Source organism: Dama dama, chromosome 4, assembly GCF_033118175.1.
Source record: "Dama dama isolate Ldn47 chromosome 4, ASM3311817v1, whole genome shotgun sequence".
NCBI lineage: Eukaryota > Metazoa > Chordata > Mammalia > Artiodactyla > Cervidae > Dama > Dama dama.
The window spans coordinates 53275343-53298501 of NC_083684.1; the positions used below are offsets into that span (position 1 = coordinate 53275343).

At 49.0% G+C, this 23159-nt stretch overlaps 2 protein-coding genes across 4 annotated transcripts; both read right to left on the minus strand.

Annotated features, from left to right (window-relative positions):
* Positions 1-2197: 2197 nt before the first annotated feature.
* LGALS4 (galectin 4) lies at positions 2198-10372 on the minus strand. 3 transcript variants are annotated; one of them, XM_061139226.1, is made up of 10 exons: positions 10218-10372; positions 9807-9895; positions 7949-8153; positions 5635-5769; positions 3880-3906; positions 3727-3765; positions 3276-3305; positions 2896-2984; positions 2535-2700; positions 2198-2453 (listed from the first exon to the last, which is right to left on the minus strand). In XM_061139226.1, the coding sequence occupies exons 1-10, from the start codon at positions 10260-10262 to the stop codon at positions 2307-2309; spliced, it is 972 nt and encodes a 323-aa protein (XP_060995209.1). In that variant the 5' UTR covers positions 10263-10372; the 3' UTR covers positions 2198-2306. The 3 variants fall into 3 exon arrangements, 2 of the variants coding, with proteins under 2 accessions (XP_060995209.1, XP_060995210.1); XM_061139227.1 differs by lacking the exon at positions 3880-3906 and having other exon boundaries at positions 10218-10353; XR_009692393.1 differs by lacking the exon at positions 2198-2453 and having other exon boundaries at positions 2562-2700; positions 3276-3564; positions 10218-10353.
* A 1211-nt stretch (positions 10373-11583) lies between these two features.
* ECH1 (enoyl-CoA hydratase 1) lies at positions 11584-20918 on the minus strand. Its single transcript, XM_061139225.1, has 10 exons — positions 20801-20918; positions 19738-19939; positions 19540-19628; positions 13615-13739; positions 13483-13531; positions 13289-13353; positions 12639-12709; positions 12482-12553; positions 12068-12218; positions 11584-11885 (listed from the first exon to the last, which is right to left on the minus strand). The coding sequence occupies exons 1-10, from the start codon at positions 20916-20918 to the stop codon at positions 11781-11783; spliced, it is 1047 nt and encodes a 348-aa protein (XP_060995208.1). The 3' UTR covers positions 11584-11780.
* Between the last annotated feature and the right edge of the window lie 2241 nt (positions 20919-23159).

The following is a 23159-nucleotide window of genomic DNA, read 5'->3' on the forward strand; positions in this document are numbered from 1 at the left end:
TAGGTATGGATCTCTTTGTATATATCCTACTTGCAGTACATTGAGCTTCTTGGATCTAGAAGCTAATGTCTTCCATAAAATTGGGCAAGTTTGCAGCCATTATTTCTTCAGACGTTTTGTAGCAGTGATACAGCTCTCCCCAGCTCTTTGGGGGCCCCTCTCCCTAAGCCCCTCTAGGCTCATGTCTGATGTGTATCTCCATAGCCATTCCTGGGTAGTAACTGTTCAGTGAGACAAGAGAGAGTCCAGAAGGAGGAGCCTCAGACTGGAGGTTGCCCAGGTCATCCCTCCTCCCTTCCTGACCCCTCATAGCATCCATCCAGGGTCTGAGGGCCCCAAAACATCTTTTATCAGAGTCTGACAAATCCATAGAATCATCTGGAGAACTAAATGAACATATTGATGCCTGGGACCTGCTACTGATATACCAGGCTGGAACATATGGAATGATTAATATGTAAGCACTTTTAAACCTACAAAAATGGTATTTTTATATAGTTTAATCTAATCATTGTCTGGGTTGGAATCAGATATCAATATTTTTAAAAAGCTCCCCAGGAGATTGCAATGTACAACTGTTTGAGAACTAGACTAGGTGAATGAATGAGACAATAAACTGAATGAGCAACTGAGTGGGCACCGATATGTGAATAGCCAAGTGTGTGAAAGAATAAGAGGGAATAAATGGATGCATGAAAGTATAAATAAATGAATTACTAAATCAACACAAAAGTGACGGTAAAGGGATGTCTGAATAAATGGCAGATGGTTAATGGGCATATGACGAGATAAATGGGTGCATAAAGAGTGGGAATGGATCATGAAGAGATGAATGGATGACTGGATAGAGAAAAGTGGAGAAATGAATGGATGACTGGATGGAGAAGTGAATGGACAAATGGATGGACGGATGGATGTGCTGTAAGGCAGAGAACTGCATGGACAAATGAGGAGTGAAGAGATGAATGGATGAATGAAATTTGGATGTAAGGATGGCTGAATGGATAGACATATGGACTAATAAATGAGTAAATAGATGCTTGAATAGATGGATGGGTGAAAGATTGGATGATAGCTGAATGGATAAATGGAGAGGAAGATCGACTAATGAGTGAATGAATGATTGGATATTTAGGTGTATGGATGAACATATGCTTGCATGACTGTTTAGAAATATTGCTGGATGATGAGAGAGATAGGTGGAGAGATGAATGGATGGGTGGATGAATGAGGGGTTGGATGAAAAGATGACTGAACAGATGGATAAACGGATTAGCGAGTGGCTAGATATTTGGATGTTGAATAGGTATATGGACTTTTGGTTAGATGGATATAAGGGTGGATGGGACAACAGGTTATGTTGCCCTAATGGTCTAAGATCAAGCAACGAGAATGAAGACAGAACACGAAATCTGGTGCAATGGGTCAGGGGACCTGCAGTCTTTACTGGACTGAGGTACAGAGTCCACTCTGAGTCCAGCTTTTAGTTCTAATTGCAGACTACAAGACTTTCTCAGATCTTGTCTTTCTCAAGACACATGTTGTGTTAATCATGTACTTCTAAATGTCATGGACTACACTGACATAGTCCAGATCTCCTTGTGTTTATCCCAGGCCGTTCCCTTCTGGGCTAGTCTTGGGAACAATTAGCAAGTGCTTAGGCAGCATTCATTTCTGGTGCCAACCCAGGGCTCCAAGGTCCATTCTTTCATGATCCTAGTCATACTCCCTTCTGGGTCTGGCCTTGGGGTTTGTAACAAGGTGATTATTCTTAAGAAAAATATGAAAGATAATCATTAACATAATTTCTTAATATATGCTGTTTTTCCAGGTGCTATTTCTGTGAAATTTCTCAAGGCTGTAAAAGTACATTATTAGGAATTCCCACTATAAGACTGCACAGTGGTTGAGCACGTAGCCTTGGGAGCCAGACCACCTTGATTTGCATCCTGGTTTTGCCATTTGTGGACTCTGTGACCTTAGGCAGTGAACTTCATTTTTCTTTGCCTGTTTCCTCATTATTTACACATGGAAGATAGTAATAGTTCCTACCTACTGGCATTGTGAGGAGTGAATGAGTTGATACACTCAAAGGCCTAGATTTATTATGATGAGAAGATGGATGACCAGATGACTGGATGGCTGAATGGACAGGCCATGACTGAATCAAAAAGAAAGAGACAATGAGAGAAGTGAATGGAGTCACATACACTCATGAGACACCCTCAGACATTTTATTAGGGGCTTAGAAAGGGTCCTACAGGATCTTCCCCTGTGTTCCCAAGGGTTATGGCCCCAGGAATAGATCAGATCTGGACGTAGGACAAGGTGACATCACCGTGGATCTCCACCAAGTCCACCCTCTGGAAGGCTGAGAGGCGATGGGAGAAGTCGAAGAGGTGCTGGCCATTGGCATACACCTTGAAGCGATCTGCGCCACAACGAATGGACAGCTGCAGGGAGAAGGGCAGGCATGAGGCCAGGGCCAGGACAGATGCCTCGGAGGGGAGCAGGGAAACAGACCCCAGACTCACATCAAAGAACTGTCCAGGACCAAACGGGTTGCAGGGGACCTTCCTCTCCTCAGATCCCCAGGAGCCATTCAGAAAGCTGTTTCGGACCACCGCGCCCTCGGTCATGCGGGGGTTAATGTGCAGAGCCACATCCCCCGAGGATCCCACCTTGAAGTTGATGACAAAGCTAGAGGCAGAGAGGAAGGCAGGAGTGAGATGGGGGTATGGGAGGAGGGTTGGGGGAGCACCTTGCTCCCCAAGGAAGGAGGGAACTGGGGCCTGGACTCCCAGGTCTCCAATGGAGGAGAGGATTGAGGGCTCAGACTCCTAGGTCTGAGAGATGAGGGGGCAGAGATTTCGCACCTCAATCTAGATTCTGTACCTCTTGGCTGTGGGGGGTATGTAGCCCTTGATAATGATGGTTCTTCGAGCTATGAGCCCCCCTTGCAGTCTCCCATTAAATGGCACAGGCTGTGGAAAGAAAACATGACACCCCAACATCTCTCAGGTCCGCAGAAGCCAGAGGCAGGGATGAATTTTCAGAGAGGAGCTTTCACTTACCCTGGGAAATGCTCCAAACCTCCAACCCCCACCAACTCCAACCACCAATTCTACCCTCTCCCCACCCACCTCTGGTCCCAAATGTGCTCTGCCTATTCTATTTCCAAACTTCTCAGGGCTCCCTATGGTTCAGGACCTCCCACTCCTGTTTTCCCACAAACTGCCCACCACAGAACCCTAAACTCCCACCGGAGACCTTACCGGGTTGAAGGCTGGGGGTCCCTCCATGGTCTGTGAAGTGAGGAAGAGGAGATACTATTCTGTAATATTCGACAAAAATTAGGGCACACCTATGGCATACAGGGGCCATCCCTGATGGCTCAGAGGTAAAGAATCCACCTGCCAATGCAGGAGATGTGGGTTCAGTCCCTGAGTTGGGAAGTTTACCCGGAGAAGGAAATGGCAACCCACTCTGGTATTCTTTTTTTTTTTCACTCTGGTATTCTTGCCTGGAGAATTCCACGGACAGAGGAGCCTGGCAGGCTACAGTCTATGGGGTCACAAACAGTCAGACAAGACTGAGTGATTAAACAACTACTACTAGATGCAGGCATATCTCTAGGTGCTGGATTAATACAACTGGGGATCCAATCTGACCACCCCCCAACTCTTACCACCCAACACCCAAATGGCCGTACACCGTCCCACTTACAGGCAGTCTACTTTGTTGTTGATAGTACTGTCCGGGACTCTACATGGAGAGAAGGAAGACATGAATGGTGAGAGGCTGGGGGCCCCCAGTGCCTCCTCTGCCACTGAACCCCCACCTCAAGGGGAAGTCCATCACCCACCAGCAGGTACTTACTGAGTACGCCTGAGCCGGCATGGGCATCTGTGGGCACAGAGGAGAAGGAGGCAATGGGGGGGACCCCAAATTAGGGCCTGGAAGGTGTCAAGGATGCCTGCCCCAGGGCAGCCCACCACCACCGTCCAAGGGAACTCTGGGTGTACACAGATGGCTCACTCATGGCGAGGAGCTCGTCAAGTTTAGGGATCTTCAGTGCACCTCACCCCACCCCTTTAGGACAAGGCTGATAAATTCTATTCTCGTACCTGCCTCGTCCTGGCTTCCTGCTGTCCCAGGACCCTCATCCACTCCTCTCCTCCCTCCTCAATCCAGGAGCCCCTCGATAAAGCGAGCACCCTCAGAACACCTCCCAAGCCCACATAGTGCTCACTTCATCGCCAACCACGATTTGCCCCTCACTCTACGTGACCACCCTGGGGCAACCAAGGGTGCTTTTACCAGCCAAGTTCCTGCTCTCCCCTGTCTGTCTCAGGCTTTTTCAGTCTGTGTGGGACTCTGGCTCTCCCTGTCTCTGATTCTCTCTCACTCACCCTCACCTTCTCATCTGAGGCTCCTTGTGCCCGGAAAACCTTTTCCCCCATCTAGACAATTTTTCTTTACCCTTTCTCTCTGTTTCTAACGAACTCCTTTCTGTTTTGACTTCTGTGTTAAGCCAGCTATTGTGAAGATCCTTTTAAAAATAACTTCATTTTTTTTTTTCTCCTGCCTGTATTGTGCATTTGGTGGGATCTTAGTTCTCCGACCAGGGATTGAACCCAAGTGCTCAGCAGTGAAAGAACAGAGTCGTAATCCCTGGACCACCAGCGAATTCCCATACTGTTTTTTATTTTTAAGATATACTGATGAGGGAATTCCCTCATTTTTGGCAGTGAGGCCCAAAATAAATAAATAATAAAATACATTGATGAAGCACAAGAGTAAAATGAGGTTACCATAGGCCCGAGGTTATCTTAAGGATGAAGACATTCCTCACTGGGGAGGCAGAGGAGCGAGTGGTTTGATCTGTGTCTCTGCTTCTCCATGACCTTGGGCAAGTTACTTAAGCGCTCTGTGCCTCAGTTTCCACATTTGTAGAATGGGGCTGCTGACTGTCAGAGAGTACTTTCCCCTGGGAGGGGCTGGGGGACTCACAGGTTGAGAAGGGGAGAGCCCTCAGCTGAAGGACAAGCCAGGGGTGTGGAGTCTGAGCTGCTCCAAGCTGTGCTTCTCTGGCGGTTCTAGTGCCTGTGTTTTGGTGGCCGATCGTTCACTGTGGACGAGTGGGTTTCATGGTCACTGGGTCTGTGCTTTCCTACTCAGCTCACACACCCGTTTCTCCTCCAGAAAGTCCTTCCTTAAGACCCTGCAGGGAATTCCCTGATGGTCCAGAGGTTGGGACTCTGCACTTTCACTACCAAGGGCCAAGGTTCAATCTTTGGTCAGGGAACAAGGATCTTGTAAGCCAAGTGGCACAGCCAAACAATAAGTAAAAATAAATAAAACAAAATGATGGTGGAGAAAATGGTGCAAATACCTTAGAAAAAGAAATAAAGACTCTCCAAACCTCCTGTATAACCCCCCACCCCGGCACTGACCACCTGTGGCCACCACCATCTGGTAACACAGACCTCTTCCTAGTAGATTGTCTTGGTTGCCGCTGGGTCCATGGAATCACCCAGCCGTGGGTCTGGCACAGAGAAAGTGCCCAGGAAATAAGTAAACGTGGGCATTGATTAAGGAAGGAAACAAGCAGACAGGAGAGACACCACACACCTGGTGTGAGGGGGGCTGGCCTCCAATGAAGTTAATTGATTGAAGCGTCAAGTCGCCATCCACATGCAGGTGGGTGACCATCTGCAGTGGGATCCGGTGCTTAAACTCATGGAAAGGAGTCCCATTCACCACCACCTGGAGGGCAGGGGTAAGGTCAGAGTAGGCACCCATGACCTTGGGAAGGTAGAAACAGGAAGCAGGCAATAGGGAGCTTTTTGACATGGGGTCAAAAGTTTTGAGGGTGAGCTGACACAGTCTCAAAGTCAGGAATCTTAAGTCCACTGGTCAAAGGTCAAACTGAGGTCAAAAGTCAGCTCACAGATTGGTGGGTGGATAAGCATGGAGAATTCAGACTGAGGATGGAGATCGGGAGAGAATTGAATCAGAGTCCTAGTTTTGGCACCAAATGATTGGGTTTGAGGTCTAGCCCTAACGTGTCTTGGCTGTGTGACCTCAGGTAAGTCACTAGCTTCTCTGAGCCTTTGTTTTTCCCATCTGTAAAATGAGATCTCGCTCTGGGATTGTTGGGAAGGCATGTCAAAGGCCCTGTGGAAAATCTCGTGCAGAGACTTGCACGGTTAACACATCTCGGAGTACTTGGAGCCATCAAGGTTCTATTTATAGAGCTAAGCTCCCCAGGACAGAGAGCTTCCTACATGCCAAACACTTGAACCGCTGACGTCAATACTGTGACTGGCCCGACAGCTCCTAGAGGCAGGACCAGGCACTGTCTCTGTTGTTTAGGAAAGCAGAGGCTCCAGGTGGTAGGGAGACCAGTTCAAAGTCACACCCTGGGGAATGGCAAAGCTCAGACTTGAACTGGTGTGTGTCTGAACTCAAGCAGTGATGCTAACCTCTGGTGATGAGGTTAGAAATCTGGTGCCTATAAGAGGGCAGATAAGGTCCAGGTAGGTTTCCCCCTGAGGAGACTCCCCTCCCAGGCCAGGCAGGGACAGATGTTCACCAGCTCCACCACATGTCATTTGTGGGGAGCCAGAGGCAGGGGATGGAGAGAACTCAGAGGTAGACGCAGGGAGTACTAGACAGCCATCAAAAGGGCCAGACGAAGCGAGACAGAGCAACACGGGGAGCCTCTGTCTCTCTCTCACACACACACACACACACAACCAGTGAGGAAAGTAGAGGGGAATACATAGCATGGGTACATACACACTTAAAAAAACAAAGTCACAGAAACAGATCAGATCACAAAATCAGGATAAAGGCCACCCGTGGGGCTGAGGGGACCAGGAGGGTTCTGTTTCTCCACCTAGGAGCTGGTTACACGTGTGTTCTCTTTGTGAACAACCAGTCAGCTGTCTACGCAGTTTTCTGTACCTGGGCCACACTTCAATAAATATTTTTAAAAATTCCCATAATAGTAATCAATCACAATATGTGGGCCTTTTTTGGATGCTGATTCAAATGAAATGCAGACAACATCAAACATTATGGCATTCATGAGATGACGGGATCACTGGGTGTGTGATGATTCTAAGGAAGAACTGAACATTTTTTTAGGTCTGATAGTGGCAGCCTGCCTGTGTTTTTAAAAACAAAAATATTATGAATGAAATTATATGATATCTAGGATTTGCTGTTAAATAATAGGGGAGGGGACGTGGCAGGTAGAGATGGGAGCAGACAGACCTGGAGTTGACAGCTATCAGCCCTGGCCCAGGAGAGGAGGGTTTCCCAGAATTTGGTGCTTCCTTTTGTGTGTGTTTGGGCTTCCCTAGTGGCTCAGAAGGTGAAGAGTCTGCCTGCAATGTGGGAAACCTGGGTTCGACGCCTGGGTCAGGAAGATCCCCTGAGGAGAAGGACAACCCACTCCAGTATTCTTGCCTGGAGAATTTCAGGGACAGAGGAGCCTGGTGGGCTGCAGTCCATGCGGTGGCAAAGAGTTGGATACGACTGAAGTGACTAACACAAATCTGAATCTCGAAAGAACACAGAGGGGCAAGATGATAAACGCGAAACACGTCAGAAGGCTCTCCGAGATGGAGGAATGGGAATAAGAAAACGAGATGAGAGAATTTTTATTTAAAAAAATTTTAATGAAAAAAAATTAAAAGAAAAAGAGAATTGTTTAATAGGCAGGAAAGGAGGAAAAGAAAAGAAAAAGGGAGGAGGGAGGGAGAAGGGAGAGAGGGGAAAAGAAGAAAGAAACGGAGAGTGGAGGGAGTAGTGGAAGAAAGGCAGGCAGGCACACAAGAAGGAAGGAAGGGAGGGAGGGAGGGAGGAGCGGGGAGGGGAGGCCCCGCCCCCAGGGAGGGGCAGGTGGGTGGGAGGCCCCGCCCCCCAAGGCTCTGACCTTGAAGTGCTCTGTCATGACCATGAACACCAGCTCGAAAGGCGCGCCCTTGCGGAAGGGCATGCTCATTTTCCTCTCCTCGTTGCCCCACGAGCCGTTCTGCTTCGAGTTCAAGACCACCTTATCCCAGCCATCAAAGCGGGGATTGAAGTGGAAGGCGACGTCTGCCCCTTGGCTCTGCCCCACCTCGAAGTTCACGAAGAACCTGGCGGGACACGGCCGCACTGCAAGGGGCAGTTTCCCACTGCTACCCCTTCGCTCACTCCCTGTCCTTATGAGAAACCCTTCCCCCACCCAGTTTCAAATAGGACCGCCCCTGGGACTCCTGCGTTTGCCCCAGCAAACTTGAATCTATAAGTTCAAGTCTCCCTATCCCCTTCCCTAGTTCCTGAAGCCCATTCCCCACGTGCAGCCAGAGGGACTCTTCAGTTCAGTTCAGTCGTTCAGTCCTGTCTTTGACTCTTTGTGACTCCATGGACTGCTGCATGCCAGGCTTCCCTGTCCATCACCAACTCCTGGAGCTTGCTCAAACTCATGTCCATGGAGTCAGTGATGCCATCCAACCATCTCATTCTCTGTCGTCCGAAAGACCCAAATCCGAGCACTTTCCACAGCTCCCTTCACATGAGCATCCCACAAATTACTGCAAGGGGGCAGGCACACACCTGCCTCAGGAACTTTGCATTGGCTGTTCTCTCTGCCTGGAATGCTCTTCCCTCCGATACACCCCAGACTCCCTCCCTCATCTCCTTCAGGTCTTTGCTGAAAAGTCCCCTTCCCTGGCCATCTTATTTAATGGGACAATGCCACATCCTCTCCCCCACATCTGTTTCCCATCTCTCTTCTCTCCTTATTTGTCTCTGTAGCATTTATCACCATTTGCCAAATTATATATTTAAATTTATTTTTTATCCATCTCCTCTACTAGGCTGTCAGCTCCAGGGATCTTTGTCCTGTTGACTGCTCTGTTCCCAGCGCCTAGGCACAGAGTGGGTGCTCAGTGGATGTATAAAAAATGAACAAAGAAACAACGATCCTATTTTAAAGCCATAAAAAAAATCTAAGGACTTCTCTGATAGCCCAGTGGTTGGGACTCTGCCTGCCAGTGAAGGGGACACAGGTTCAACCCCTGGGAAGATTCCACATGTGCCAGGGCAACTAAGCTCATGAGCAGCAACTACTGAGTCCATGCGTCACAAGTATTGAAGCCTGAGCTCCAGAGCCTGTGCTTCACATCAAGCTAAGCCACCACGATAAGAAGCCTGCACACTGCCACTAGAGAGTAGTCCCTACTCGCTGCAACTAGAGAAGAGCCTGCATGCAGCAATGAAGACCCAGCGCAGCCAAAAGTAAATAATAAAATAACATTTTTTAAAAAGCTAAGTTATTGTAGCCCTGACTATACTACTTTACACATTTTACACATTGAATCCTTAAAACCCATTTTACAGATGAGAAAGTAAAGCACACAGAGCTTTCCCAGTCACGCTGTTGGTAAGTGACAGATCCGGGATGTGAACTCAGGTGGACCCGTTCTGAGCCCGTGATCTTAATTCATGCTGTCATACCCATCAATTCCAATCCAGTGTCCCAAGTTTGGGGCCACCTGTCATGGTGAGTCTCCCTGACACCTCCCAGCCCCCAGGGTCCCCCTCCTGATCTGATCACCACGCCCTGGACTCTCCAGACCAGGGCTGGTCTTTGGCCATCCGAGGCAGTGACACAGAGTCCTCTTCTCAGCCAGGGTGGAGGAAGGGAAATAGGCCTGCTGCATTTGGGCTGGAAGCCCCCTGTTTGTAGTCATCCCCTCCCCTCCCCCCTTCCTCCTTCGCTCGCCTGGCACAGGGGAGGGTCTTACCTCTTCATGTGCTCGCTAGCCACTCCTTGGATGTAAATGGACATTCCAACTCTGAGACCTCCTGGGATGGGGTTGTGGTAGGGCAGCGTCTGCAGATGGGGTTGGATGAGGGGCCTCAAAGGTCATCTGCCTATTGCAGCCCTTACCATTTATTCAGAAGCCCCTCCAGCCCCACTCCATTAAGCAAGAGAGAGGAAACCAAAGCGGGAGGGATCGGTGAGATGAAGAGAGTTGAGTTAGAGATGGAAGCAAATAGCCTGAGAGTCAGAGTGGGAGTAAATGAGGCTCCAGGGTCAGTGTTGGGTAAATCAGAACTGAGGGTCACAGATGGGTGCCTCTGAGGCTCAGGATGAGGATAAATTGTGTGTGGAGGTCCCGGGTAGAGCTAAGCCCGGGGTTAGGGTATCTCACCGGATTGTAAGTGGGCTGGTAGCCTGGTGCAGGGATAAAGGCCATCTTGAGTGGCTGGGCTGGTGACTTCTCCTGTGAGAAAAGCTGCAGAAGTTGTGAATGGTGGCAGCTAGCAGGTGGTGGGTGGCTCTTATACCTGAGGATAAGGGTGTGGTTGGCAGGGCAGGGTCCGTGGGGCCCCTCTTCTGCGCATCCCAGGCTACCTTCTCTTACCAGCCTCACTAGTGACCAACCAGCATCCAGATCATTGGGGCCACACCTGACGCGACTCAGCTCAGAGCCCCTCTAGGCTGCTTTGCAAAGAGGAAGTGCTGGTGAACTTTGGCCCTTATCAGAGTCCATAAAACCTGACTGGACCTTTGTTAGCAGAGGGAGGGTGAGGCCAGGAGGGTTGGGCAGGGCAAGGCTAAAAGGAGTGGCCCAGAACAGATGGGCAATGAAAAAAGTGAAAGCAGAGAGGAACTAATTGGGTACTCTTGGTACTCCCAGGAGCTGTGAAAAGACCTAAATTTATTGCTTGCCCACTGCATGGCTCTACTATGTACATTGTATTGTATATGTAGTGCTTTAGATCACTGACTTCCGGGGCCAGAAGCTCTGGGTTGAATTCCTTCCTCTGACATTTCTTGGCTGTTTGATCTTGGGTCAGTGCCTTCACTTCAATTTGCCCATTTGTTAAATAGGAGACTATTAATAGTATCAACCTCATAGGGTCTTTGAAAGGAATCACTAAATTAATAAATATTCAGAATAGGATGTGGCATATACAAGACACCAAATTAATGCTAAAAACTAAAAAGACAGAGGGAAAATAATACTTTGCTCTCATTCCAAACATAAATCCAGGAGGTTTTTTTTTTTAAATTAATTTTTTTTGGTGGTGCCACCAGGCTTGTGTGATCTTAGCTGCCCCACCAGGGATTGAACCCTGGGCCACCGCAGTGAAAGCGCCTAGTCCTAATTCCCCAGGAGGTTGGGATTACCTATGGAAAACTTGAAGTTTAAAGAAGTGAGGCAGTTGGCCCAAGAGTGGGTAGCAGTGGACTCCTGGCCATACTCCAGCACTGGATCACACTATGTTCTGCGGTGAGTGGGTACCAGGCAGGGTAGACTCTGCCCTTAAGCATGAAGCAGGCAGGGGATGGAGACAACTGTAGCCTTGTCAACCTAAAGGGAGTCACGTGACTCTCTACCAGGCCTGTCCTACCCACCAACACTCTGAATGGTCATCACCTGCACAGCTCCCATTCCCATTGGTCAAATCTCTATTCCCAACATTCATCACAACTGTGGTCCTTAGAGCCCCCAGGGTCATTGTGCTACCTACTCTTTCTGCCTCGCCTCTCTTTCCAACAAGGACACCGGGTTCTTTACATTGCTTTATTGCTCGTGGGGCAAAGATAAGGCAGGGAGAAATGTGTCATAAAGGTATAAACTGGGAGACTTGAGAAGACAGCAAGCTGGACCATCTTTATGAATCCTCTCTTTCTGTGAACGAGAACACGCAGGCAGGAGGCCAGGCAAAGTCAGACCCCTGCGCCAAGACCTGGGACGACAGGCCTCTCAGAGCTTGGGGAAGGTGACAGTCTTCAGATCCTTCTTCTCTGTTGCGGCCTGGACAGACTTCATGATGTCCTTTGTTTGTAGCATGCTCATGTTCCAGGATTTCTGGATAAAGATGTCAGCCGGTAATAGAAAGGATACAGGAAGATTTTTGTTGGACCAATGAAAAATGGGAGGGAGATAGCAGCAAGCCAATCAGAGGACAAGGCCTGTAAAGGGCTGCTGTCCCCTGACTGGTCACTCAGGGAATCAGAGATGGGTGTGACTGGTTGGATGGAGAGTCTCACCATGTAGTCGAGGCTCTCCTTCACCGAATGGTTGCGGGAGTAGATCAGGTTGATTTTTGTGCCCTGAACCGCCACGGGGCTCTTGCTGGAAATCTCAGCTGCCAAGGTGAAAGCCGCATCAAGCATGCTCTCCTTGTCTGGGAAGAGACGGCTAAGAATGAAAGGAATTGGAAATCAGGCAATCTGAGAAGAGCCCTCCTCTCCCTCCCATGAATGAAGAAGTGGCCAATCAAAGTAGAAAGTGGAAGACAGCGCTGGTGAAATGGACCAATCAGAGCAGGGCAGTAGACTCCAGACCACCCACAGAGAGGAGGCCACTTGAAATCCGTGAGTTAGGGTGCATGGGAAGCCAGGGAGCCCCACCAAAGTCTGGCTGCACCTGAATCCTTATCCAGCACAGGCCTCAGCCCCTACCTGACCAGTCCACTCTCCAGGGCCTCGTCAGCCATCATCTTGCGGGCAGTGAAGGCCAGCTCGTTGACGAGGCTGCAAGAGGGCAGAACATGCGAGAGGATGGTATCTGGTTTAGGAGATGCTCTGCTGTCCCCTTCCCCAGGCTCCTCTCACCCACCTCTGGTTCCCGATGACTTTGGGCAGTCGCTGCAGGGTTCCCACATCTGCCGCCAAACCTATGTCCACCTCCTGGGGGAAGCGATAGTGTCAGTGCTTGGTTTCTGCCCAGTATTGTCCCCACTGCGGCCTCAATGCCAGCGAAGCTCTGCATTTACCTCAGAGTCCCACCACACTCTCACCTCAGAGACGCCCCTCCCAAACACCCCTTTTCATTCCCATCCACATACTTTTGCCCATATAGGTTCCTTTGTCTAGAATATAGCTCACCTTCCAATGCCTCTGTCCTCCCAACTCTTTGAAGTCAGCTGCATCTATCTCCAGGAAAAGCCTTGCCCTGACCCCCTCCATCCATGAGCTCCATCCTGCCTCCCACCCCCTCCAGAGCTGACTCGGGCAAAGCCCTCACCCTCTTCCCCTCCCCTACACCTTGACTCACTCTTGACCTCACACTGACTGCATGACCTCCTCCTGATGCCCCCCACGGCCAAGTTTTACTTTTCAAGGTTCAATTCTAACTCTTCCATGAAGCCATCTAGGCTCACTCCCACCCCCGTAGCTTGCTCCATCCCTGCTCTGACCTGGCTCTGCCACTCATTTCCCAGCCCTCAGTAGGACCCAAGGGAGCAGAAGCTTGGGAGAATGGCTCACCTTCACTTGGAAGAAAGAATCCCGGGTACCGTATCGGATGTCACAGGCAGTGATAAGATCCACTCCTGGGAAGTAGAGGCCAGAGACACTAAACCACCATAGGACTGACCCACCCCCACTCCCAGACCATGGGCTTGCACCCTGGGGCAAAGTCTAACTAGCAACAGATCTGGGGTGGGTGGGTTCAGACTCACCTCCACCAATGCAGCCTCCATGGATGGCGGCGATCACCGGCTTAGGGCACTGGGAAGGGACAGAAGGGGCAGGGTCAAGGCTGGTCCGGGAGCAGCATGTGGGGGGACACCCTGCTAGACTCCCAGAGTCACCTTCTCGATGACGCTGAAGGTCTCTTGGTATCTGGTGAGGAGGCTATGGAGGTACCAGCTGATGCGAGCCGTGTCGTCACTTGGGGGCTGAAGGAGCTCTGAAGCCATGTCCGTGAGGTCGATACCTGATGGGGAGATGTGGGGAGGCTCACCTAGCCTCCCAGGCCCTACCCATTGCCCCGACTAGAGGTCATAGGCCAGGCAAACCACCACAGTGGAGAAAGCAAGTCACACAGGACTTCTAGAGGGGTCGCATTTGGGGTGTGAAGGCAATACAAGTGAACATGTATTGAGTCTCTGCTCACTTTAGCCTCACAGTGATCCTTTGAGGTAGGTTCCATTACTATCTCCATTTTATCAGGGAAGAAACTGAGGCACAGGGAGCTTAAGTCGCTTGCCCAAGGTCACCCTGGCTTGTGAGCAGTGGAACTGAGGTTTCAAACACAGAACCATGCAGCTGGCTCTGGGCGGTAAAGAATCTGCCTGCAATGCAGGAGACCCAGGTTCGATCCCTGGGTCAGGAAGATCCCCTGGAGAAGAAAATGGCAACCCACTCCAGTATTCTTGCTGGAAAATCCCATGGACAGAGGGGCTGGCTCCTCTGTGGACTGGGCTACAGTCCATGGGGTCTCAAAGAGTCGGACATGACTAGAGCAACTAACACTAATTTCGTCAAAGGTGGTAATGTTTCCTGAGATGGGGAGGTCAGAAATGGAGGAATCTTTGTCACTCCAACCTTAAGACAATCCCAAGTCCGACCTTTTCCTCCACTGACCTGCTCCCAGTCTATTCCCCGCACGCAGCCGCAGGGCCCTTGTGATCACCTCGGGGCCCTCTCTTCTTCCCATCCATCCCTCTCATATAGAATAAAATGCGAGGTCTTACACCAGGACCTCTGCACAGGCACCATTTCTAACCTATTCCACTGGGCAAGCAGGCCTCCACCAGCTGTTGCAACAATGCGACACATTCCCCTCCTGGGGCCTTCATGCCTATTCCTCCCTCTGCCTAGAGCAGCCTTTCCCCAGCAGTGGTCTCAAGACTGACTCCATCACACTGTTCAAGTCACAGGGCAAAGTCTACCTCCTCAGGGAGGCCGCCCCCCGCCCCCGTGGCTCAATAGCAGCCTGTCACCCTTCACCTCCTTTCTCTGCCGTGCCTCCCACACTGCCCGCTTGTTATCACATAATTGCGTGCCTGTCTCCCTCTCTAGGATGTGAGATCCACGAGCAGAGGAGCTTGTCTGCCACACACACACATACACATGCATGGGCACTTGCGTACGCGCAAGGAGTTTGGCTTTTTCCCTACCACTCTATCCCCGTGCCTAACACAAGCTTAGTACACAGCAGGTGCTCAATAAGTGAACAACACAGACAACAACCTCTGCCCCCAGGGGGCTGCTCTTCTATGGGGGAAACAAACAAATAAGAAAATTCATTTTGTCCAGTGGAGAAAAGTACTAAAAAAATGAAAGGAGGGAAATGGAATGGAGTGTGAGTGTGTGTGTGTGCGCGCACACATGCGCGTGTGCACATGCACACACCGTGTGCAGTGAGGGCTGTTGCAGTATTAACTGGGGTGGTCAGGGCCCCTCTCACGTTAACTGGGGTGGTCAGGGACCCTCTCACATTAACTGGGGTGGTCAGGGACCCTCTCACATTAACTGGGGTGGTCAGGGACCCTCTCACATTAACTGGGGTGGTCAGGGACCCTCTCACATTAACTGGGGTGGTCAGGGACCCTCTCACTGAAACGGTGGCATATGAGTAAAGATCTGAAGGACCAGAGGGAGGGAACTGTACAGATATCTGGGATAAGAGAGTTCTAAATGTTAGAGACAGCCAGTGCAGAGGCCCTATGGTAGGAATGCCCCTGATGTCTGTGTGAGGACCATGGAGGAGGCCAGCGAAGCGGAGCAGAGTGAGCAAGGGGAAGAGCAGGAGGAGCCAAGGTCAGAGAGGTGACAGAGGCAGACTCTGTGGGGCCCTGTGGGCCAAAAGGAGGACTTGGCTTTGACTCTGAGTGAGGGGGAGCTACAGGATGGTTCTGAGCAGAATTTTCTTCTTCCTGAGGTTAATCATTCTCATCCTTTCGCTTGTTTGAACAGCGCAATTTGGCAAAGCTGGAAAAATCAGTCCCACATTCGGCCACACCCCTGACCCTCTATAGCTTTGTGGCTTTTGCAGCTTGTTTAAATGAGCGAGAACAGAGTGTTGACTCAGGGTAGGTAGAGCTGAGTTTGTGCAAGTTAAATATGAGTAGGATATAACCCCAATTATCCTTCAATTAAAAATAAAGTAGGGCTTCCCTGGTGGCTCAGAGGTAAAGAATTCGTCTGCCAATGCAGGTGACACAGGTTCAATCCCTGGGCCAGGAAGATCCCACATGCTGTGAAGCGACTAAGCCCAGGCACCCCAACTACTGAACCTGCACTCTAGAACTCAGGAGCCGAAATTACTGAAGCCCTTGCACCCTAGAGCCCGTGCTCCGCAACAAGAGAAGCCATCATGATGACAGGCCCTCATAGAACAGCTAGAGAGTGGCCCCTGCTCGCCACAACAAGAGAAAAGCCTTTGCAGCGATGAAGACCCAGAACAGCCAAAAATAAATAAATACAATAAAATTATTTTTAAAAAAGAAAAAAAAAGAACTCCTCTGTGTGACCTCAGCCAGGTCACTCCATCCTCTGGGTCTTGGGTTTCTGCTCTGAAAATTGAGGCTAAAATCCTCCCGAGAGCTCACGGGGCTGCAAGGATTCAAGAGGCAGAGCTCATGGCACTTTGAGCAGTGCCTGGCATGTAATGGCATCACAATAGTTCCTATTATTATACACTCCATCTCTGCCAAGGCTAGAACCACCTGCATCAGTCTGCAGGCATCTGCTGGCTTCCACACCAGGTCTGAGAAGCTTGTATGACTCAGTGGGAGCCACGCTTACTCCCAGAACAAGCTCAGCTTGGCGACTTGCAACACCTCCTCCCACTGGCTTTGCTGGTTTATCTGCCCTACCTGGATCTGCAGACATGGGTGGTTGTCTGCAACCCCTTGGAATAAAGGGCCCCAGATCATGGTACAAGGCCTTTCCCCTCCAGAGCCAGAACTCATTCTTGAAGAGTCCCCCATCTCTTTCCCTGGGAACCTCTAAATGTTTCAGATCTCATTCACCATCACAATTAAGTTATTCATCATCATCAAGAATAACAGCTACATCAATAAAAGTTTCACATGAATTAACATTTGATGCCTGTTAACTCGTTTAATCCTCGATGCACTGATGAGGGGGGTGATGAGTTGCTAAGTTGTGTCCGACTCTTTGCAACGCCATGGACTGTAGCCTGCCAGGCTCCTCTGTCTATGGGATTTCTCAGGCAAGAATACTGAAGTGGGTTGCCGTGTCCTTCTCCAGGGGACCTTCCCGACACAGGGATTGAACCTGTCTCTTGCCTGGCAGGTGGATTCTTTACCACTGCGCCCATGGGTGCTCATAGCATCTCCCTTGTCTTCAGATCAGAAGCTCACAGAGAGGTGACGGTGTGTGGAGGTGGCAGGGGTGGGAGTTGGCTGGCTACTGGGCCAGGAGTACTCTGAATCAGCTTGCCACACACCTGGGCCATAGTCACTTAGTGGTGAAGGGCAAGGATTCTGCAGCCAGGCAGCCCACGTTCAAAAATCCCAACAGTGAAGACTGGGCACACTTCTTCCTCTCTGTGGGTCTCAGTTTTCTCATCTATCAAATGGGGATGATGACTGAGCTTGTTTCACAGGGCTGTGGTGAGAATTAATTAACATGTGTAAAGTGCTTGGAGACACTCCACAAATGTAAATAAGTCTGGACTGTTTTTTTTTTTAATTAGTAGTTTCATTCAATCTTTAAAACTGCTAATTAAACTGCATGTCTTCTTTCTGGCCTTCAGGTTGAAAATGGGACGAAATGGGCACAGTCAACGGAGAGCTGAAAGATGAGGACCTCAGGCCTGGCACAGCTAAAGATGAACCCTCATCCTGCACTTCATCAGGATGAGGGGTCAGAAAACAGGCTGCTTCCTATTTCAAGGTCAGTGTCACCCAGGAAGGGGTCGCTGAATGCTGAATGGATGAAGAAAGAAATGAAGGAGAACAGAAAAAGAAAACAAGAGACATGCGAAGATGTTACAGAGGAACAGAAAGACCAGAGGAAACACAAGGAAAGAGAGGAAACACAAAGAAATATGTTTTTTTTGTTTTTGTTTTTTGTTTTTAGAAATACATTGTTTAATGTCCAGTCTTCCCCACTGAATTAGGGCCAGGGCCTGGGGCCATCTGTCACCACTGGGTTCCCAGCACTGGGCTGGGAAATCAGTGAATGTGACCCTTCACTTCTGGCATGGAGCCTCCCACAGATGCCAGCTATGCGCCCTAGGGGAACAAGGTCCAATTACCTGAAGGCACCAAGCAGATTCTAGAAGAAGGAACCAGCCAAGTGACTTACGTGTTTTTTTTTAAATTTAACCTGAGTACAGGGTGAAGTTGTGCCTGAAGAAGCATAGGACAAGAGCCTAGGGGGACCTCAATTGATGGAAAATGAGGGGGGAAAATTCCAGAAAGCAGACAGCCAGAGAAGGGAGCCCCAGATTCTGTGTATGAGCTCTGCCCAGATCTCTATAACAAGAGACCCATGAACCAGACCTACAGCCCAGCAAAGAGATTTAAAAACTGACATCAACTTAGCTGCTAAAACAGGAAATTCAGCACTCTGGAATTACATAATAGGATCTAGAATTTCCACATTATTTTCTCCCATAGTCCAACTTCCAGGATACATGCAACCCAACCTTATTCCGAAAACAAAGAAACAGGAAAATGAGACTCATTTTTTCAAGAGAAAAGGTAATAAACAGAAATTGACCCCAAGGTGGCCCTGATGTTGGGATCAGGAGACAAGATTTTAAAAACAGCCATTGGAACCATGCTCAGTGATGCAAAGAAAAATATGATTGTGATGAATAAAAAGATATGAAACTTCAGCAGAAAAATGCAAACTATATTTTCAAAAATGGAAATTTGAGAACTGGAAACTATAATACAGGCATATCTCATGTTACTGTGCTCTGCAACTCTTGGTTTTTTTACACTTGAAAAATTTTTAAAAAAATCACTAGATGGGTTTAACAGAAGAAGAGAGATGACAAATGAGACAATGAAGCTGATCAATGGAAATTATCCAACCTGAAGAATAGACTTGTGGGATAAGCAAAAGATCCAATAGACATTAACAGAAAATCAGTTCAGGTAGGTTCAAAATTAATTGCACAAAAGCATGTATTTTTTTAAAAAAAGGTTTTGGCCACTTCATGTGCAGCTGGCAGGATCTTAGTTCCCCAACCAGGGACTGAACCTTTTCACCTGCAGTTAAAGCAGCAAATCCTAACCACTGGACTGCTAGGGAATTCCCAGAAAGCATGTAATTATCACAACACGTTTTATTGACACACAAAAAAAGACTGAGAGGTTAAGAGGTCAAGGACATAGATTCAGGGAGAAAACCCAGACTTTACAGCCCGTGATCCTGTCTTTTGTTGGACTAATTTCTACAATTGAAAATGATTTAAGTAGAACTTCCCCGAGTAAAAGGTGGCACTAGTGGTAAAGAACCCGCCTGCCAATGCAGAAGACATATGAGACATGGGTTTGATCGCTGGGTCAGGAAGATCCCCTGGAAAAGGGCACAGCCACCCACTCCAGTATTCTTTCCTGGAGAATCGCTATGGACAGAGGAGCCTGGTGGGCTACAGTCCACGCGGTCGCAGAGTCAGACAACTGAAATGACTTAGCATTCGTATAAAGCAGAATTTAGAAGCTGCTTAAAACCCTAATTACGAAGCATTATTCTATTCCCAGGAGCAGGGGAGGCTGGCAGGGGTGGGTGTGGAGAGCACCTGGTACCTGAAGTGAACATTTTTCCTGCACCAGAGATCACCACCGCACGACAGTCAGCATCTTCTGCAATCTTGTTGAAGCATACCACCATCTCTCTGCGGGGGGCGGGGAGAGGAGGGAGGGCTCTGTCTGGGTGGGAATCCCCTGCCCTCAGGCCCTCCCCTGCCCAGTCCCTCAGCCCCTGCCTCCTCGTGCAGGCCAGACCTCCAAAAGGCCTTGTTCATGGCGTTTCTCTTCTCAGGCCGGTTTAGTTGCACATGCAGAATGTGTTTCTGGGCAGCTGTCACCCGAAGGGACTCATAGCTGTGGCCTGGGGCTTCCTCTGGGGCTGCTTTGGAGGCTTCCTCTTGTGCAAAGGCACTCATTGGGCGAAGGCTGAGACCCAGGTTGGTGGAGGCTGTCAATCCTGGGGAGACAGAGGTAGGAAGAGCCTTTGATGACCCCGAATAGGGGGCACAGCACCTTCAAGAGTAAAGGGTACACATCTCAGCTGACACTAGGTTGGGGGACACAAGCCTATGAGAGGCCTCGGTTTAGGGGATACAGACTTTAAGATGGGCTTCCCTGGTGGCTCAATCAGTAAAGAATCTGCCTGCAATGCAGGAGGTCCGGTTCGACTGCCCTGATTAGGAAAATCCCCTGGGAAAGAAAATGGCAACCCACTCCTGTATTCTTGCCTGGGAAATCCCATGGACAGAGGAGCCTGGAGGCCTACAGTCCATGGTGTCACAAGAGTCAGACACCACGGAGTGACTAAAGCACCACCACCACCAGACTTTAAGATTCAGGTGCACTTATCAGTGGCCTCAGCCTGAGGATCACTTCAGACCCATGATTGTGGTGCATGCTAAGTTGCTTCAGTAGTGTCTGACTCTTTGCAACCCTCTGGGCCATAGCCCGTTAGGCTCCTCTGTCCATGGGATTCTCCAGGCAAGAATACTGGAGTGGGTTGCCCTGCCCTTCTTCAGGGGATCTTCCCGACCGACCCGGGAATCAAACCCGTGTCTCTTAATCTCCTGCATTGGCAGGCAGGTTCTTTACCACTAGCGCCACCCAGAAAGCCCTGTGATCGTGGTACTCATCCCAGACTGAGTACACTGAGCTGTCAGCGAGCCAATGTAAGACATAAGCCCTTTGGATGGGGGCACATAGACCCGTAAGTTTAGGGGTTCGAACCCTGCGTGACCCTGGACAGGCCTCCCCGTCCGATTGTCGCGATGACAGCACGACAGCTCAACGGAAGCCCAGAGATCAAGAGGTAACTCACGCCGGGTAAGCAAGTCGCCGAATCGCCGAAAGGCCGCAAACACTGCCGCCATCGCTACTGACTGGTGGGTGTAAGGCGACGTGAGTAAGCTATGGGGGCGGGCACAAAAGGCCGCCATGTTTGGTGAGGGCATCGAAGCCGCAGGCTGACCGCGGAGATGATCCCCCCCTTCCCGCCATCTTTATCAAGGGCAACCGGAAACAGTCTTCTAAGTTCGCCGGCCGTTAGAGTGATTCAGCTGAAACATTTAACCCAGTAGGCCTAAGAAAATAGTTCACACTGCTTTTGAATATTCTGTACAAAGTTCACCACAGCTGTTTCATAAAGGAGAACCTGGAGACAACTGAATGTCCACGGGCATAATGGAGTAATAACTGCCAACCTCCAAGTTTGCAATCATGCATTTGTACCATATTAACTAAAAAGAAAAAAATAGTTTCCACCGAAATTATCCACATAAGGGAATGGGAATACAGACGGGCCAGCGTTAAACTCTGTGTAATCTAGATTGCCACACGCCACCCAAAGAACCCGGTTCTCCTGCATTGCCGGAGGATTCTTTACCGATTGAGCCACCAGGGAAGCCCATCTTCAAGTCTGTATCTCCCTAAACCAAGGCCTCTAGTAGGCTTGTCGGGTTGGGGGTGGGGGTCTTACTGTTACATCTACCTCCTCACTTGCTCAGGGTCGTACTATTTTACATTTGTATGCAGAGGAAACCGGCTGCGGAGAAGTCACTAGTTTAAGGTCTCTGGCCTTCGCTAAAGAGGGTATTTATATGTAGAGTAAGTACATGTCAAAGTTTCTTTCAAAAATAAAATGACTTTGGAAAAAGCTAGTTAGCCCTAGAGTATTAAAAAAAAAAAAAAAAACGAAAACAAAAAACTGAGGCTTCCCTGGTGGTCCAGTGGTAAAGAATCCGCCCTGCTATGCAAGGGACAGGTTGGATCCGTGGTCGGGTTAGATTCCACATGCCATGGAGCAACCAAGCCCCTGGCCACTATTTCTGAGTCAGCACGCTAAAGCCTGTGTTTTTTTCTTTTTCTTTTTTTTTAAGTGCTATTAAAATGCTTAAGTATGCTCTTGTAGGAGGTGAACAGGTGTCCCTGACACACGGGATTGAAATGAGTCTTTTGCTTTTTTTCTCCTTTTGGCTGCACCCTTGACTTGCTAGGCAAGTCCTACTTTGTCTTCTTCACATGTCAGATGGTAAAGCTCTTTTGGAAGGCGGACAACTGTTTGGTTATCTGGAACCACTAAGCAGGTACCAAGACTTGAGAGAAATTTAAAGAGGTAGTACATTTAGTTAGGTTGGTATAAAAAGATGGTTGTGAAACGATTGAAGGCAGAAGGGGGTTGACAGGATATGATTGGATGGCATCACTGACTCAATGGACATAAGTTTGAGTAAACTTATGCACAGGCTACCTAGGAAATGTAACTGTTAACATGGGATGAAAGCTGAGTGCTGGGAGTCAGAGTGGGTATTTACTTTTTACCCAATTAGCTTAAAACCTAGATTTTGTAAGTTATGGCTGCAAAGTGACTGTAGTGTCTCCTTGTTTAAAGGTTCTGTCTAAAGTTTCAACCCTGATGAAGCAGTTTATCTGATGCCACTTGACTTCAATAGATACTGTTTAAAAACTCTACAGGAAATCCCCAAAGTGGGGATACAAACACATACAAGTGGGGGACACACATACCCAAGGCACTGGACTTTGTTCCTGCTCACCACTATCAGGGAATATCAAGCAGTAATTGAACATACCCTTTAATCCAGCAATTCCACTGCTAGGAATTTGCTTCTAGATCTCAATCAGGGAAGTTGGCTAAGAAGTTTTGTGTAAAGATATGCATCACAGTCCTGTCTGCAGTACCAAATCATCGGAAATTACCTTCAGGACAAACTATGACTCATCCACACATTAGGAATACAGATGAGGTTGCTCTGCATGTGATATGAGATCACTGTACAGTACAATGCATTTTGTTAAAAGACACACAAATTGGAAAACTTCCCTTGTAGACAAAAAAAAAAAAAATCATAAACTGTTTTAAAGGGAATGGGAAGACGACTTTCACTTTTATCTGAGGTTTTATTTTCCAACCTTATAGAAAGGCAGGTATTTACTTTTTAAGATTAAGGCTTTCTTCTTTCACCTATATTCAGCTGGCTTGGGTAGGTACGGTCCATGAGGGATGCCGCCAGGTCTCCCAGATTTTCCTCAAAAGACTTAGAAGTCCCAGCATCACCCCCAACCCACAGCTCTGGCCCACACTGCTCCTCAGAGCTGGGTTCGTCCATCTGGAGAGGCTGCAGCTGTTCCTAGCCACCCTGCCGGCCTTCAGAAAACTGAGT